Source organism: Ovis aries, chromosome 26, assembly GCF_016772045.2.
Source record: "Ovis aries strain OAR_USU_Benz2616 breed Rambouillet chromosome 26, ARS-UI_Ramb_v3.0, whole genome shotgun sequence".
NCBI classification, from domain to species: domain Eukaryota; kingdom Metazoa; phylum Chordata; class Mammalia; order Artiodactyla; family Bovidae; genus Ovis; species Ovis aries.
In genome coordinates, this window is record NC_056079.1 from 2,890,147 (window position 1) to 2,907,752 (window position 17,606).

General features: G+C 39.6%; 1 protein-coding gene across 1 annotated transcript in view; it reads right to left on the bottom strand.

Moving 5' to 3' along the window:
- Positions 1-17,606, bottom strand: part of CSMD1 (CUB and Sushi multiple domains 1) — a 2,070,567-nt gene that overhangs the window by 588,355 nt on the left and 1,464,606 nt on the right. Inside the window, exon 9 of the mRNA XM_042241416.1 lies at positions 938-1,062. Within this exon, the coding sequence (XP_042097350.1) occupies positions 938-1,062 (125 nt within the window). The remainder of the gene's footprint in view (positions 1-937; positions 1,063-17,606) is intronic.

Sequence of the window (17,606 nt, forward strand, 5' to 3'; positions counted from 1 at the left end):
TTAGCTTTGATGAAACTAGCCATGTATTTCACAACTACCTCATTTCACAGGATGTAACTGACATGGTTCATTTTGCATTATACATACATTTTTACAACAAAAACATTTTAAATAAAAAATTATAAATCCATTCATCTGAAAAAGACTATAAGGAGGGAAAAGATATTGTTATATATGAAACTTCCCCTTTTATTCCTTATTCAGCTTAGTACTTTTTTCCTCTTCCTTTAAAACTACCCCCTTGCATAAATTATTTGCTTCACACAATGCAAACAAAACAAAACAAAACAGCTAGCTTTTCTTTTAATTTTATTAATTTTTCCTGAGTAAAATATCCAAAACAATTTTCTGCTGGTTTCACTATGGCTTCTATAATTCTGGTAGGATTTTTCACACATTTCATAGATGCAACAAATATTTGACCTCACTGAAGAAGATGATGATAATGCAACATTTTGTTCTATATCCAGGATTAGTTTAATAATAAAATGAGGGCTTCAGATCATGCTAACAAACTCCCTTTATCACTGATACTGTCAAAATTCAAAAAAAAATAACGTCACTGCTATTGCAAAGTGAGCATCTTTAGATTTACAGGGACTTGCATTCTGTTTTCCAAAGCATCTGGTTATATAACATATTTTTGTACATATGCAAGCTGTGTGTATAGATAGATGGATACCAAGTTATATAGAATGCATTGGAATGATTAGGTTTGCTCGTGTATTTCCTGACATTTAAAAAACACAAATATCCTTAGAAATGTTTGTCTCCTAAAAAATTTCAAAAAAATTATTTCCTGTTAACCGACATCACCACAAAAGCATAAATCATCGCCAAGTTTTGCTATCTATACACTGGACTTTGCACTTGGACCTCCTTGTGTATTCAGCTATAAGGAAAGAGAATCTGGGCAAACGTGACCACCCCGACTCACCTCTGCAAATCGGCCGGTGGTCGCTCCACGCAGCCAGGGTCTCTGTGACTCTCTGACACGTTATGCTCTTGGATCCCTGGAGCACGTAATTGTCCTCGCAGGAGAACTGTACATTTGCACCAACCCTGAGCAATTACAAAACCAAAAACAACCTGGATTACTCATGGAAGATATCTTTAAAAGAAATCATCACAGTGCTGCTACCATGAAATGCCATCAAAACAATATAAAAACATTAAGTGACCCATTAGTAATTATTCACAGATAAACCCTTTAATGCAGCACAAGACGGGTTCAAATTCCCATCTTGCCAACTTATCTTAAATAAATATATGATCCTTAAGGCATCTTCTCTAAAATTAAGCAATAACAGACATGGCAGGACCAGGTGTTGCAGCTTAAGTAAGAAATGCATCTGAAAGAAGTAAACCCTGGAATCAAAACAAAGCTGGATGTCCTTCCATGTGGATAAACATCCTACCAAAAAAAAAAAAAAAAAGAAAAAAAGAAAAGAAAAAGCCCAGGTTAAGAAAAGTCTCAGTATACAAAAAGACAAGGACTCTAGGATTCCATTTATATGATGTGTCAAATATAGTCAAATTTATAAATTAAAAAACTGGAAGGGTAGTGACCAGAGGCTAGTGGGGTCTAGGGAAAATGGGAAGTTATTAATTCAAAGGCATAAAGTTTAATTTAAGTAAGGTAAATAATTTCTAGAGATCTGCAAAACATCACTGTAGCTTAGTCAATAGCAATGTACACTTAAGATTTTTTTAAAGATACTTTTCAAGTTAAGTGTTCTTATCATCATATAAAACTTGCTTCCAATGAAAAACAAGGGAAAAAATGTCTCAGTAAAGAACTTGTTGGGGCTTTCCTGGTGGCTCAGCGGTAAAGAATCTGTCTGCAACACAGGGGCCTCAGGAGACGCAGGTTCTATCTCTGGGTTGGGAAGATCCCCTGGGGGAGGGCATGACAACCCACTCCAGCATTCTTGCCTGGAGAATTCCAAGGACAGAGTAGTCTGGTGGGCTACAGTCCATGCGGCCACACAGAAACGGACACAGCTGAAGTGAATGAGCACACTTGGATGCAAAGAATCTGTTACGCTGTAATATGTTAACTATATTCAGAGGAAGGCTGGTGCTATTATATTTCAGAAATGCATCTTACAGGGAAAGATACTTCGCTTTAGAAAAAAGTGACCTATCCAGCCAAGAGTCAGATGGAAAACTGTTTTGGCTCCAGAGCTGCTTCAGGAAACACGAAGATGTAAGGCTGGGAGCAGTAACGGAATGTGATCTCAGCATCACAACTCAGCAGGTGCATGAGGAAATGCGAGAGGCATACCTCGGGTCTGAGCACACCCGATCCCTGATCCCGTCTTCTAAGCCTGCTGTCTGACACTGAATTGAGTGCAGTGTTGCTTTATAATGGTACAAGCTTGTTGTTATAAGAGGAAATTCTGCCTGTGCCCTCCATTTGACAAGCTCTAAGGTTGAGGCTGACAAAAATGGGAATGAAAGACAGTCCTTTAGAGAATATGAATAGTTGTCCATGTAATATGTAAAGTTATTAATAGGTAAAAGCTAATGGAAAAAATAAACAAATGCTGTCTTTCTTGCTTATGGAAAAAATTCTGGTCTGCAACATCGCAGTGGACATTAATCCAGAGGCAAAAAGCAAAGGAGAAAAGGAAAGATATAGGCATCTAAATGTAGAGTTCCAAAGAATAGCAAGAAGAGATAAGAAAGCCTTCTTCAGCGATCAGTGCAAAGAAATAGAGGAAAAGAACAGAATGGGAAAGAATAGAGATCTCTTCAAGAAAATTAGGGATACCAAGGGAACATTTCATGTAAAGATGGGCTCGATAAAGGACAGAAATGGTCTGGACCTAACAGAAGCAGAAGATATTAAGAAGAGGTGGCAAGAATACACAGAACTGTACAAAAAAAGATCTTCACGACCCAGATAGTCATGCTGATGTGATTACTAATCTAGAACCAGACATCTTGGAATGCGAAGTCAGGTGGGCCTTAGAAAGCATCACTACGAACAAAGCTAGTGGAGGTGATGGAATTCCAATTGAGCTGTTTCAAATTCTGAAAGATGATGCTGTGAAAGTGCTTCACTCAATATACCAGCAAATTTGGAAAACTCACCAGTGGCCACAGGACTGGAAAAGGTCAGTTTTCATTCCAATTCCAAAGAAAGGCAATGCCAAAGAATGCTCAAACTACCGCACAATTGCACTTATCTCACATGCTAGTAAAGTAATCCTCAAAATTCTCCAAGCCAGGCTTCAGCAATACATGAACCGGGAACTCCCTGACGTTCAAGAAGGTTTTAGAAAAGGCAGAGGAACCAGAGATCAAATTGCCAATATCCGCTGGATCATGGAAAAAGCAAGAGAGTTCTAGAAAAACATCTATTTCTGCTTTATTGACTATGCTAAAGCCTTTGACTGTGTGGATCACAATCAACTGTGGAAAATTCTGAGACAGATGGGAATACCAGACCACCTGAGCTGCCTCTTGAGAAATCTGTATGCAGGCCAGGAAGCAACAGTTAGAAGTGGACATGGGACAACAGACTGGTTCCAAATAGGAAAAGGAGTACGTCAAGGCTGTATATTGTCCCCCTGTTTATTTAACTTCTATGCAGAGTACATCATGAGAAATGCTGGACTGGAAGAAACACAAACTGGAATCAAGATTGCCGGGAGAAATATCAATAACCTCAGATATGCAGATGACACCACCCTTATGGCAGAAAGTGAAGAGGAGCTAAAAGCCTCTTGAAGAAAGTGAAAGAGGAGAGCAAAAAAGTTGGCTTAAAGCTCAACATTCAGAAAACTAAGATCATGGCATCTGGTCCCATCACTTCATGGGAAATAGATGGGGAAACAGTGGAAATGGTGTCAGACTTTACTTTGGGGGGCTCCAAAATCACTGCAGATGGTGACTGCAGCCATGAAATTAAAAGATGCTTACTCCTTGGAAGAAAAATTATGAGCAACCTAGATAGCATATTCAAAAGCAGAGATATTACTTTGCTGACTAAGGTCCATCTAGTCAAGGCTATGGTTTTTCCTGTGGTCATGTATGGATGTAAGAGTTGGACTGTGAAGAAGGCTGAGCGCCAAAGAATTGATGCTTTTGAACTGTGGTGTTGGAGAAGACTCTTGAGAGTCCCTTGGACTGCAAGGGGATCCAACCATTCCATTCAGAAGGAGATCAGCCCTGGGATTTCTTTGGAAGGAATGATGCTAAAGCTGAAACTCCAGTACTTTGGCCACCTCATACAAAGTGTTGACTCATTGGAAAAGACTCTGATGCTGGGAAGTATTGGGGGCAGGAGGAGAAGGGGACGACCGACGATGAGATGGCTGGATGGTATCACGGACTCTATGGACGTGAGTCTGAGTGTACTCTGGGAGATGGTGATGGACAGGGAGGCCTGGCGTGCTATGATTCATGGGGTCGCAAAGAGTAGGACACGACTGAGTGACTGAACTGAACTGAACTGAACTGAAGAGCATCTCTCACACTTTAATGTATCCTGGGATTATCACAGATGTCTTTAAAAATCATCAAATCCGGATCAAATCAATGTGAAAAGTTCTGGATTAAACACAATTCAGAATCTTTCTTGTCCAAAGAGGACTCTCAGCTTACTAAAATTTAATATGCAAAATGTGCTTTGCCTACTTAAGAAAATTTAAAATATGTAGAATTTTCCAAATTTATCTGATTAAGAAACCCTTTTGCACAAAGTATCCAGCGCAACTAGAATTCTGAGGTAATTTTGAGAAAAGCTGCATACTAAGGACATAATATGTATTATCTTTTAAAAAACAAAATATAGACATTATTCTAATTTTTGGTGTCTGGTTATAGCAGTTATTTAAAATAGCTATACTTTTTAGACACATCCCTTCATAATTTCATTGGCTTTTGGTCATTGTTTAGATATCTGAGAACAGACTGAATAAAAGGCAAAAAATCTAAATATTTGGTTTGAAAACAACTATTTTAGCTCTCTGTTCTTTATGCTAGGTCCCAGTCTTTAGTCCTCCTTATTTACCTAAATTTCAGTTCTCATACTTCTCATCATTCTTTCAATACATTTTTATTGAATCTATGTGCCACACACTACTCCAGGTACCAAGGATACAGAAATTGTGATTGACAAAGTCTCATGGGGATAGCAATCTAGTTAAAGGAGGGAAAAAATAAAAATAAAATAAGAAGAAAATGAAAGTGTCATAAGTACTGTGAGCAAAATAAACCAAGCGGCTTGATTAATAATAGGTTAGGGAGCTCTGGGATTTAAGAGTGTGTCAAATTTGGATTCCTTTTATTTCTTTTTCTGCTCTGATTGCTGTGGGCCAAACTTCCAGAACTATGTTGAATAGTAGCAGTGAAAGTGGGCACCCTTGTCTTGTTCCTGACTTTAGGGGAAAGGCTTTCAATTTTTCACCATTGAGGATAATGTTTGCTGTGGGTTTGTCATATATACATTTATTATGTTGAGGTATGTTCCTTCTATTCCTGAATCCAAATTGGAAAAGAAGAAGTAAAACTCTCACTGTTTGCACGTGACATGATCCTCTACATAGAAAACCAGAAAATTACTAGAGCTAATCAATGAATATAGTAAAGTTGCATGATATAAAATCAACACACAGAAATCCCTTGCATTCCTGTACACTAATAATGAGAAAGTAGAAAAAGAAAGTAAGGAAACAATTCCATTCACCACTGCAAAGAAAAGAATACAATACTTAGGAATATATCTACCTAAAGAAACTAAAGACCTATACATAGAAAACTATAAAACACTGATGAAAGAAATCAAAGAGGACACTAATAGATGGAGAAATATACCATGTTCATGGATCAGAAGAATCAATATAGTGAAAATGAGTATACTACCCAAAGCAATCTATAGATTCAATGCAATCCCTATCAAGCTACCAGAGGTATTTTTCACATAATAGAACAAATAATTTCAAGATTTGTATGGAAATACAAAAAAACTCAAATAGCCAAAGCAATCTTGAGAAAGAAGAATGGAACTGGAGGAATCAACTTGCCTGACTTCAGGCTCTACTACAAAGCCACAGTCATCAAGACAGTATGGTACTAGCACAAAGACAGAAATATAGATCAAAGAACAAAATAGAAAGCCCAGAGATAAATCCACACACCTATGGACACCTTATCTTTGACAAAGGAGGCAAGAATATACAATGGAGTAAAGACAATCTCTTTAACAAGTGTTGCTGGGAAAACTGGTCAACCACCTGTAAAAGAATGAAACTAGATCACTTTCTAACACTACACACAAAAATAAACTAAAAATGGATTAAAGATCTAAATGTAAGACCAGAAACTATAAAACTCCTAGAGGAGAATATAGGCAAAACACTCTCAGACATAAATCACAACAGGATCCTCTATGATCCACCTCCCAGAATACTGGAAATAAAAGCAAAAATAAACAATTAAAATTAAAAGCTTCTGCACAACAAAGGAAAATATAAGCAAGGTGAAAAGACAGCCTTCTGAATGGGAGAAAATAATAGCAAATGAAGCAACTGACAAACAACTAATCTCAAAAATATACAAGCAACTTATGCAGCTCAATTTCAGAAAAATAAACGACCCAATCAAAAAATGGGCCAAAGAACTAAATAGACATTTCTCCAAAGAAGACATACGGATGGCTAACAAACACATGAAAAGATGCTCAACATCACTCATTATTAGAGAAATGCAAATCAAGACCACAATGAGGTACCATTTCACACCAGTCAGAATAGCTGCGATCCAAAAGTCTGCAAGAAATAAATGCTGGAGAGGGTGTGGAGAAAAGGGAACCCTCTTACACTGTTGGTGGGAATGCAAACTAGTACAGCCACTATGGAGAACAGTGTGGAGATTCCTTAAGAAATTGCAAATAGAACTGCCTTATGACCTAGCAATCCCACTGCTGGGCATACACACCGAGGAAACCAGAATAGAAAGAGACGCATGTACCCCAATATTCATCGCAGCACTGTTTATAATAGCCAGGACATGGAAACAACCTAGATGTCCATCAGAAGATAAATGGATAAGAAAGCTGTGGTACATATACACAATAGAGTATTACTCAGCTATTAAAAAGAATACATTTGAATCAGTTCTAATGAGATGGATGAAACTGGAGCCAATTATACAGAGTGAAGTAAGCCAGGAAGAAAAACACCAATACAGTATACTAACACATATATATGGAATTTTGAAAGATGGTAATGATGACCCTGTATGCAAGACAGCAAAAGAGACACAGATGTGTAGAGCGGACTTTTGGACTCTGAGAGAGAGGGAGAGGGTGGGGTGATTTGGGAGAATGGCATTGAAACATGTATACTATCATGTAAGAAACGAATCGCCAGTCTATGTTTAATGCAGGATGCAGGATGCTTGGGGCTGGTGCACGGGGATGATCTGGAGGGATGATGTGGGGTGGGAGGTGGGAGTGGGGGTTCATGTTTGGGAGCTCATGTACACCCGTGGTGAATTCATGTCAATGTATGCCAAAACCAATACAGTATATAATATATATGTGTGTGTGTGTGTGTGTGTGTGTGTGTGTGTGTGTGTGTGTGTGTGTGTATGTGTCTATATTTTTTTGATCCTCTCAAACTAGGGTGCTAGTGTCTCACACAATATTTTGGGTATAATCAAACATAAAGGATGGAAAATGATATTATTGTTCTCCCCTAGCATCCATCTACTTCAGTTCCAAAGCCTGTCATTCATAGTTCTAATGGATGCACTCCACCCCAACAAAGTATCTATCTTTTTCATACATGCTTCTCATACATCTGATCAACTTAAGGCATTCTTAGTGAATCCTGTTAATGTTGACTGGTAAATCTCACTACTGGCAATATATTATATATTTTGGATTTATTTTCCAAAGTAGGAGAAAATATTGCCAGAGTTGCTTTTTGGAAGTCATGAGAGTATCCATTAATAGAAATATGATTAGACTATATTATTCCATATGCATTTTAAAGAATACAGTGTTTCTACAAAATGAGCAAAATATGTAGCAATACAGAGAAGAAAAAGATTTTCTACAAAATTGTTACCCCAGGTAACTCTTAGCTTTATAAGTATCTGAATCTGTGTATCAGGAAAAATAATCATAATGCTATTTTTAGAGTGCTAATAGAATCACAAGTACACTTTTGTTTCTATATTACAATAATTGTACCACTTCTGATTTTATTACAAATTAACTTTTAAAATGTTTTAAGATCCTACTATTAGATTGCCCCTTTGTTCTCACTTACTGAGACAGAACTCTCTCACACCTAACAGAGTTCATACCCTCCTCTGATTTTTGTCAGACAAAAATTAAAGAAGCTCTTCTACCAGAGGTGAGGATTCTTTCCAACGTTCCATAATCACCATAGGGTACCACAGAAGATCTAGTCCAGAAATCTGTATCTATGTTCTGGGAAAATCTGTTCAAAGTATGTACAGAATCCATTCCTTAATTTCTGGCCTGAAACCTTTTGACAAATGATTGAAAATAACAACTGATAAAATAGTGAGGCTTTTCTACTTTCAAACAATAAAAATCACTAATAAGCAACCTCTGTTCTTGACTGTGCAATGGAAAACAGAGCCACCGATGGTTAAATTCTGCATTGTGATGAATAAGGCGACGCTGGAAACTGATGATGACCCAACTTCTAATTTATTATTTCAACCTCTTGTTTTGGTTTTATTTAGTGCATAAATTAGTCTGATTTAAAATCCATGCACACTTTCAACTTCAAATACATAATAAACTAAGCTTTTATTTATGATTAGATTTAATGATTACTATGTTTGAAGGCATACTATAACATTAGGAAAACTAATTTGGTTTTCTGGAAAGTACTCAGAAGAAAATAACAGAAAAACTTATTAGTACCTTCCCACTGGCAAATGAATTCAGAACTCCTTAGATTAATTTTGTCAAACAATTTTGACAATTGTGTATAGTTGGAAATTAGCACAAATAATTTAGAAAACTGATTTTGTGTAATCTCAAGATAAACAGTGATTGATAACAAATATCCAAATGGCATCTTTTAAGTTAAATAGTTGAAGCAGAATGATTTTGTATTTTAAATAGAAGAGAAGAAGAGAGAAAATAACAGTTTTTACCTGCATTGGTTCACAACTGGTTATGGTCTGGCTTTTAGGATGAGGTGCCCTGCTAGTCATAAGAATGCATTGTTGAGCTAATGGGGGCAGGAGATACTTCATCAAACAACTATTGGACAATGAGGTAAATAAATATAAATTAATATGGGGAAAAATGATTTTACCTTTGGTGAAAAGGTGGCCAGAAATTGAAAATTGTGTTGCATATTAAAAGATTCATATAATTAATTTGTTGTTGTTGTTGTTCAGTTGCTAAGTCATATCTGACTCTTGTGACCCCATGAACTCCAGCACTCCAGGCTTCCCTGTCCTTCACTATCTCCTGGAGTTTGCTCAAATTCATGTCCATTAAGCCAGTGATGGCATCCAACCATTTTATCCTCTATTGCCCCCTTCTCCTCCTGCCCTCAATCTTTCCTAGCATTAGGGTCTTTCCCAATGAGTCAGTTCTTCGCATCAGGTAGCCAACATTTTGGAGCTTCAGCTTCAGCATCAGTCCTTCCCATGAATATTCAGGGTTGATTTCCTTTAGGATTGACTGGTTTGATCTCCTCACTTTCCTCTAACTGAGTACCTGCATACTAGAGTGAAACCCACCATAGAAAGCCCTGTTGGTTTCAGAGTTGGTGATTTGTTCAGGGAACAGCAAGTAGCCGGGTTTGTCCTGAAGACTGCTGCTCGAAAAAGGTGCCCATTCCTTCCTGCTCCAGAGGTTTTCCCCTGTAGACTCCAGGATTCTGGGTGCTCTCCTGTTCCTCCCCTTCTCCTTCCCCTCTCTTTGAGGTAAGCTTTGCTCTTTCATTGCTCCACACAATATTTCACTGGAGAAATAAACTGAAGCTGGGAAAAGCTGGGAAAAGAAGCCCCACAGAGAGGCAGCTCCTAGGAGAAGGCTCCCCAAGAGAATGCCTTACATTTCATTCACCTTGAAATCCCTCACCACCTCCAGCAAAGCTTGTTGTACTTACAATATCCCTGAGATAGATACTTGTAGATGACTACACAGCACAAACAGGAGACAAAGACACAAATTCAGGCACCTTGCACCTCGCACTAAATGTGCAACCAGCCACCACAGTGCAAGACTCCAGGCGTAAATTCCAAGGGTAGTGAGTGAAACCCACCTCCGGAGCCACCTTGCTAGCCTGTGTCTGCAATCACGTGCCTCTATTTCATAAGAAGCTGTTTTGGATAGCCTACTGATTCTTTGATAAATTGACCATACTGCACTGGGGAAAGGAACTCTGATGCTCAACTGTATATGCTCCACTGATGGCAAGACCTGGCCCTAATACATCCAGACTGACTTCAGGCTGCAAGACGGTCTGTGGAAACCAGCCCCTCCCTCCTAAGGCATCATCAGAGGTGTGCACAGCCTTGCAGACAATGGCATCATTGAGAGATGCATGTGTGGCTGCTGTGAATATCACAATCCTTTTATTAGCCTTTTGATTGTCACACATTATGTGTCATTTCTGGGTCATTTTTCTTCTTATAGTGACAAGTTTTACACTCGTCTCTTCAAGCCTTAAGGCAATTTAGTGTCACTAAAAATGCATTAGAGAGTAGATGGAACTCTCTAGCCTAAGGAAAGAAAAGAATCTAATATTTCATAGGATTTTTAGATACTATATGTTAATAAAAGCACAACAAAGGCCCCTGACAGAGATCTGAATGCAAGCAACAATAATGCTGTGAACAGGGCTTCAAATGACAGGGACCTGCAGACTCTGAGAGATCTCAGATGTGTGTGTACAGCATTTAGAGGAGTCTTCCCATGAAGCTTTCCTGTGAATCTTCCCATGAGAAAATTTAATTTGCATCTTCTGAGTATGTCCTAAGTTCATGGGGGTCCATTATTCAGTAAACAAGAAGATTTTTTCATCTGACCAAGTAGAAACATGAAATTCTTAAGATCCACACCCACCCATTTCACATAGGTGGCTTTCATTGTTCAGTCACTCAGTTGTATCTGACTCTTTGCAACCCCATGGATTGTAGCATACCAGGTTTCCCTGTCTTCCATTATCTCCTGGAGTTTGCTCAAATTCATGTCCATTGAATTGGTGATGCTATCCTACCATCTCATCCTCGGTCATCCCCATCTCCTCCTGCCCTCAATTTTTCCCAGCATCAGGGTCTTTTCCAATGAGTTGGCTCTTTGCAAAGTATTGGAGCTTCAGCTTCAGCATCAGTCCTTCCAATGAATATTCAGGACTGATTTCCTTTAGGATTGACTTTAGGAAGACTCTCAAGAGTCTTCTCTGGCACCACAATTCAAAAGCATTAATTTTTCAGCATTCAGCTTTCTTTATGGTCCAACTCTCACATCTGTATATGACTACTGGAAAAACCATAGCTTTGACTAGATGGACCTTTGTTGGCAAAGTGACATCTCTGCTTTTTAATACACTGTCTAGGTTTATCATAGCTTTTCTTTCAATGAGAAAGAGTCTTTTAATTTCATGGCTGCAGGACCAAGCCAAGCTGAGAAAAGGGTGGATCAGAGATCCTAGGGAGAGCAGAAAAGGTATCTTGGGGCAGGTGATGCTGAAACCACAGCAGGCCGTGTAGATGTTCAGAGTCACACCATGAACAGCACCTGCACAAATAAGTGTTCCCTGGCTGCCCCGTACACCATCTCTTCTGTGCTGATGTGGCTTTGCTGGCCAGTGTTTCTGCTTCACCTTCTTTTCATATGGACTCAGCGCCTCATGATTACTTTCACCTCTGGGGAAGAGAGGTGGGAGGTTTGTCCCACCTCGGAGTGTTTGCTTGGGTCTCCTTCTGCCTGGGCTGGTCCCCCCCCCCCCCACTACTTCACAGGCTTCGACCCACTCCTCATTATTCTCTGAGTGTAGCTCTGAAGTCACCTCCCTGGAGCCTCTTCAAAAGAAGAATGCCTTTCCTGCTCAGTGTTTTGGTTTGTCCTAGTATCTCTGGAGCATGTCATGATTCTGAGGGCTCAGCACATTTTGGAAAGGAAGGAAACTCATGAATTAATAAGTACAAGGATGACAGGGATGGGTCCTGCACCTCCCAACCTGTGGCCCCCGCTAGTGATCTGAGCTTCCTCTCCCCACTTCCTGTTGGAGGAGTGACTATGAGCAGAGGAACGCAGGTGTGGAGCTGCCTCAGTGCTCGGCTCCATCAGAGCCCCAACTCCAGCTCTCCTCACATGTGCCCTGCCTCTCTTCTCGAGGCTGTCCTTGCTCCAGGCCCAAGGACCTCCCGCTCCTTGTCTCTTGCCTGCTATCCAGATTTGCTCTGAGCAATGTTTGATGTAATGTCCCTACACCAGACTATGTGATGGGACCAGATGGTGAGCTGTCTTGCCCACCCAGAGGCAGCTCCACTTCATCAGAGCAAGAAGTGGCAGAGCAACACCTTGGTCCCTAAAATCCCTCAAAAGTCAAGGAGAGGGGAGGGCCCCCCACCAGGTGGGCACCCTCTCTGCCTCCCACAAAGGGCAGCATTGGTTCTAGTTCTTATTGAAAGCTTAACAGAAGTCTGCTCTATAAAGAGAGCTAAGAAATTAATTTAAAAACACATGAAAAAAACTGTAGATGGCATCAGTAAGCTAAAAACTGATGAATCCTCAGGTTCCTAATCTTCCCACATGTCTGTTCACTTGCCTTTCTCCTGTCCTTCTCTCCTCCACACTTTTACAAACAGGAAGATTAGGAAGTGCTCTGGATCAAATTTAGGAGGGTGGTATGAAAAGAATGCAACTGACAGGTGAAGTGGGCAGAACAGTCAAATCGAAAACCACTTAACAAGTTACCCTCTGTATTACTAGCTGGCTTCCCTGGTGGCTCAGATGGTGAAGAATCTGCCTGCAATGCAGGAGACCCAGGTTTGATACCTGGGTTGGAAAGATCCCCCTGGAGAAAGAAGTGGCTACCCACTCCAGTATTCTTTCCAGGAGAATGCTATGGACAGAGGAGCCTGGTGAGCTACAGTCCAGGGGGTTGCAGAGTCAGACATCAGTGAGAGATTAACACTACTTTCATTAACTAACTAGCTACCCTAGAATATAAATACAGAAACAGGTATTTATTAGCTTCCAATTAAAATAAAAAAATTAATTTAAAAAATAAATACAGAAACATAGAAGATGTCTAAACGAGCAAGTGTCAGCAAGTGTCAAGTGCATCAGAACTCAAAGGGAGCCGCACACATTCTGTAGAATCATATCAGTCTTTGGCAAAGGCATGACTAAGAGACACAGAGTTTTATAGCTTTGGTGGACCATGGGAATTATCATATTCTATTTCTGTTCATTCTTTACAGATGAGGAAGCCAAGAAACAGAGAAACAATCTACAGTAAAGAAGGTCATTTTAAGGAATTTCCAGAGGGGACATGTGTATAACTGTGGTTGATTCATGCTGATGTATGGCAGAAACCAACACAATATTTTAAAGCAATTATCCTTCAATGGGAGAAAGAAAAAGAAGAAGAAATGTAAAACAAGATCATTGTAAAGAGTGTTGATATTTAAATGATCTCTAAAATCTCATTTTTGGCAGTCATAATAATGTGGCTAATAAAATAATCAACTATCTATTACATTTTGGAATTAAGAAATTGATGCATGCTTCAATAACAATGAACAATTCTCCCAGAAAAGTATTTAAACAGATATTTTAACAAAAATTAATTTGCTATTACAGATACTGTGAAGAGTATCTGTAGAGACAGAGGGAGAATGTTCCATGAATTCTACTCAGTGGATTCTTCATTAGAAACAGCTTTAGCCAGATAAATGGGATCTGAAACACTGCAGTGTGCTCTTTTTCCAAGGGACAAAAAGGTTTCAAATAGAGTGAACAGAAAAATACTGGTTGTGGTATTCCTTTAAGTAGTTCTTAAAAATACAGTCAGCGCTCCTTGAAAGGGCAGTAGTCACTGGCAAATATTTTTTCTACACTACTTCAGTTTCCGAGTATTAGTGAAATTTCAGTAGAAAGTAAAGTGCCTGCAGTCAGCAAATGGCATAGAATAGTATTATGTTCCTCAATTAAAAAAAAAAATTCTAAAAGCACTTTTAATCCTGTCAGGGGACTTTGGTGCTGGAAATCAAATGCAAGGTATTAGGAAAAGATTTTTTTTTCCCCGTTTCTCACTGATTATGTAAGTTTTCCTTTATGTACCCCAGTTTCTCTTTCCATCTGATGACACGTAACTCCATCTCAGTTCAGTTCAGTTCAGTCACTCAGTAGTGTCCGACTCTTTGCGACCCCATGAATCGCAACACGCCAGGCCTCCCTGTCCATCACCAACTCCCGGAGCTCACTCAGATTCACATCCATCGAGTCAGTGATGCCATCCAGCCATCTTATCCTCTGTTGTCCCCTTCTCCTCCTGCCCCCAACCCCTCCCAGCATCAGAGTTTTTTTCCAATGAGTCAACTCTTTGCATGAGGTGGCCAAAGTACTGGAGTTTCAACCTCAGCATCATTCCTTCCAAAGGAATCACAGGGCTGATCTCCTTCCGAATGGACTGGTTGGATCTCCTTGCAGTCCAAGGGACTCTCAAGAGTCTTCTCCAACACCATAGTTCAAAAGCATCAATTCTTCGGCACTCAGCCTTCTTCACAGTCCAACTCTCACATCCATACATGACTACTAGAAAAACCATAGCCTTGACTAGATGGACCTTAGTCAGCAAAGTAATGTCTCTGCTTTTGAATATACTATCTAGGTTGGTCATAACTTTTCTTCCAAGGAGTAAGTGTCTTTTAATTTCATGGCTGCAGTCACCATCTGCAGTGATTTTGGAGCTCCAAAAAATAGTCTGACACTGTTTCCACTGTTTCCCCATCTATTTCCCAAGAAGTGATGGGACCAGATGCCATGATCTTCTTTTTCTGAATGTTGAGCTTTAAGCCAACTTTTTCGCTCTCCTCTTTTACTTTCATCAACAGGCTTTTTAGTTCCTCTTCACTTTCTGCCATAAGGGCGGTGTCATCTGCATATCTGAGGTTACTGATATTTCTCCTGGCAATCTTGATTCCAGCTTGTGTTTTCTCCAGTCCAGCGTTTCTCATGATGTACTCTGCATAGACGTTAAATAAACAGGGTGACAATATACAGCCTTGACGTACTCCTTTTCCTATTTGGAACCAGTCTGTTGTTCCATGTCCACTTCTAACTGTTGCTGCCTGACCTGCATACAGATTTCTCAAGAGGCAGCTCAGGTGGTCTGGTATTCCCATCTGTCTCAGAATTTTCCACAGTTGATTGTGATTCACACAGTCAAAGGGTTTGGCATAGTCAATAAAGCAGAAATAGATGTTTTTCTGGAACTCTCTTGCTTTTTTGATGATCCAGAGGATGTTGGCAATTTGATCTCTGGTTCCTCTGCCTTTTCTAAAACCTTCTTGAACGTCAGGGAGTTCACGGTTCACGTATTGCTGAAGCCTGGCTTGGAGAATTTTGAGGATTACTTTACTAGCTTGTGAGATGAGTGCAATTGTGCGGTAGTTTGAGCATTCTTTGGCATTGCCTTTCTTTGGAATTGGAATGAAAACTGACCTTTTCCAGTCCTGTGGCCACTGCTGAGTTTTCCCAATTTGCTGGCATATTGAGTGCAGCACTTTCACAGCATCATCTTTCAGGATTTGAAATAGCTCAACTGGAATGCCATCACTTCCACTAACCTTGTTCATAGTGATGCTTTCTAAGACCTACTTGACTTCGCATTCCAGGATGTCTGGCTCTAGATGACTGATCACACCATCGTGATTATCCAGGTTGTGAAGATTTTTTTGTGCAGTTCTTCTGTGTATTCTTGCCACCTCTTCTTAATATCTTCTGCTTCTGTTAGGTCCAGACCATTTCTGTCCTTTATCGAGCCCATCTTTGCATGAAATGTTCCCTTGGTATCTCTAATTTTCTTAAAGAGATCTCTAGTCTTTCCCATTCTGTTGTTTTCCTCTATTTCTTTGCATTGATTGCTGAAGAAGGCTTTCTTATCTCTTCTTGCTATTCTTTGGAATTCTGCATTCAGATGCTTATATCTTTCCTTTTCTCCTTTGCTTTTTGCTTCTCTTCTTTTCACAGCCATTTGTAAGTCCTCCCCAGACAGCCATTTTGCTTTTTTGCATTTCTTTTCCATGGGGATGGTCTTGATCCCTGTCTCCTGTACAACGTCACGAACCTCATTCCATAGTTCATCAGGCACTCTATCTATCAGATCTAGGCCCTTAAATCTATTTCTCACTTCTACTGTATAATCATCTAGGACCTCCTAATTGCATAACATGTATTATGCAACATGTATTATGTATACATATATGCTGGTAAGTCACTTCAGTCGTGTCTGACTCTGTGCGACCCCATAGATGGCAGCCCACTAGGCTCCCCCATCCCTGGGATTCTCCAGACAAGAATACTGGAGTGGGTTGCCATTTCCTTCTCCAATGCATGAAAGAGAAAAGTGAAAGTGAAGTTGCTCAGTAGTGCCGAACTCTTAGCGACCCCATGGACTGTAGCCTACCAGGCTCCTCCATCCATGGGATTTTCCAGGCAAGAATACTGGAGTGGGTTGCCATTGCCTTCTCCATATACATATATATATATAATATATATACACACACACAGAATGGATGAGCAAGGTCTTCTGTAAAGAGAACTATATTCAGTATATATGATAAATTATAATGGAAAACAATATATACAAATGTGTGTATATATATAACTGGATCACTTTGCTGTGCAGTAGAAATGAATAAGACATTGTAAATCCACTATACTTTGGTTTTAAAACATTGTTAGCTTGAGTGATGACACAAAAATATCAATAATATAAATACTTGTTTTGAAATACTTAGTTTTGAAGTCATAATTATCACTTTTTCAACTCCCAAATTCCATTCTGAGCATAGGTCATGTTTTAAGAAAATGTCATTGATCTATTCTCTGACCAAGGGTGTTAACTTAATTGGTTTAGCTGAGTACTAATGAGGCTATGATTGTACATCCCTAGGGATAGGCTTGTTAGTTTCAATTTAATGCAATTCAACAGGAAAATAGTGTCTATTCTGTGGTGGACACAGTAATAAGAAGTGAAATCAATAATCTTTCCTCTTTCCTTTGGGATCTTGAGATCTAATGTGAGAGAAACAGACATCTAACATAAACATATGTTTCTATTATTCTAAGATGAGTCTAAGATGATAGAAGCATAAATAGGTGTCAGAAGCACTGGGAAAAGCTGAAACAGCAAGATGAAGTGATGTGGGAGTGGCCTGTAAAATGGAAGTCAGCTGTGCGGATGGAGAGGAGATCAGGACACACAGGGAAGATAAGGATAGTCAGCAGCTAACAAAATAAACATGCTTCTGAGGCTGCTCTGTGCCAGCCTGCCCTACCGTGCTTGCATCTCTTGTCAACTGAGAACAACTGTCATGGCGGTGCGGGTGTCAGGGGATGGAAAACCATCCTTGAT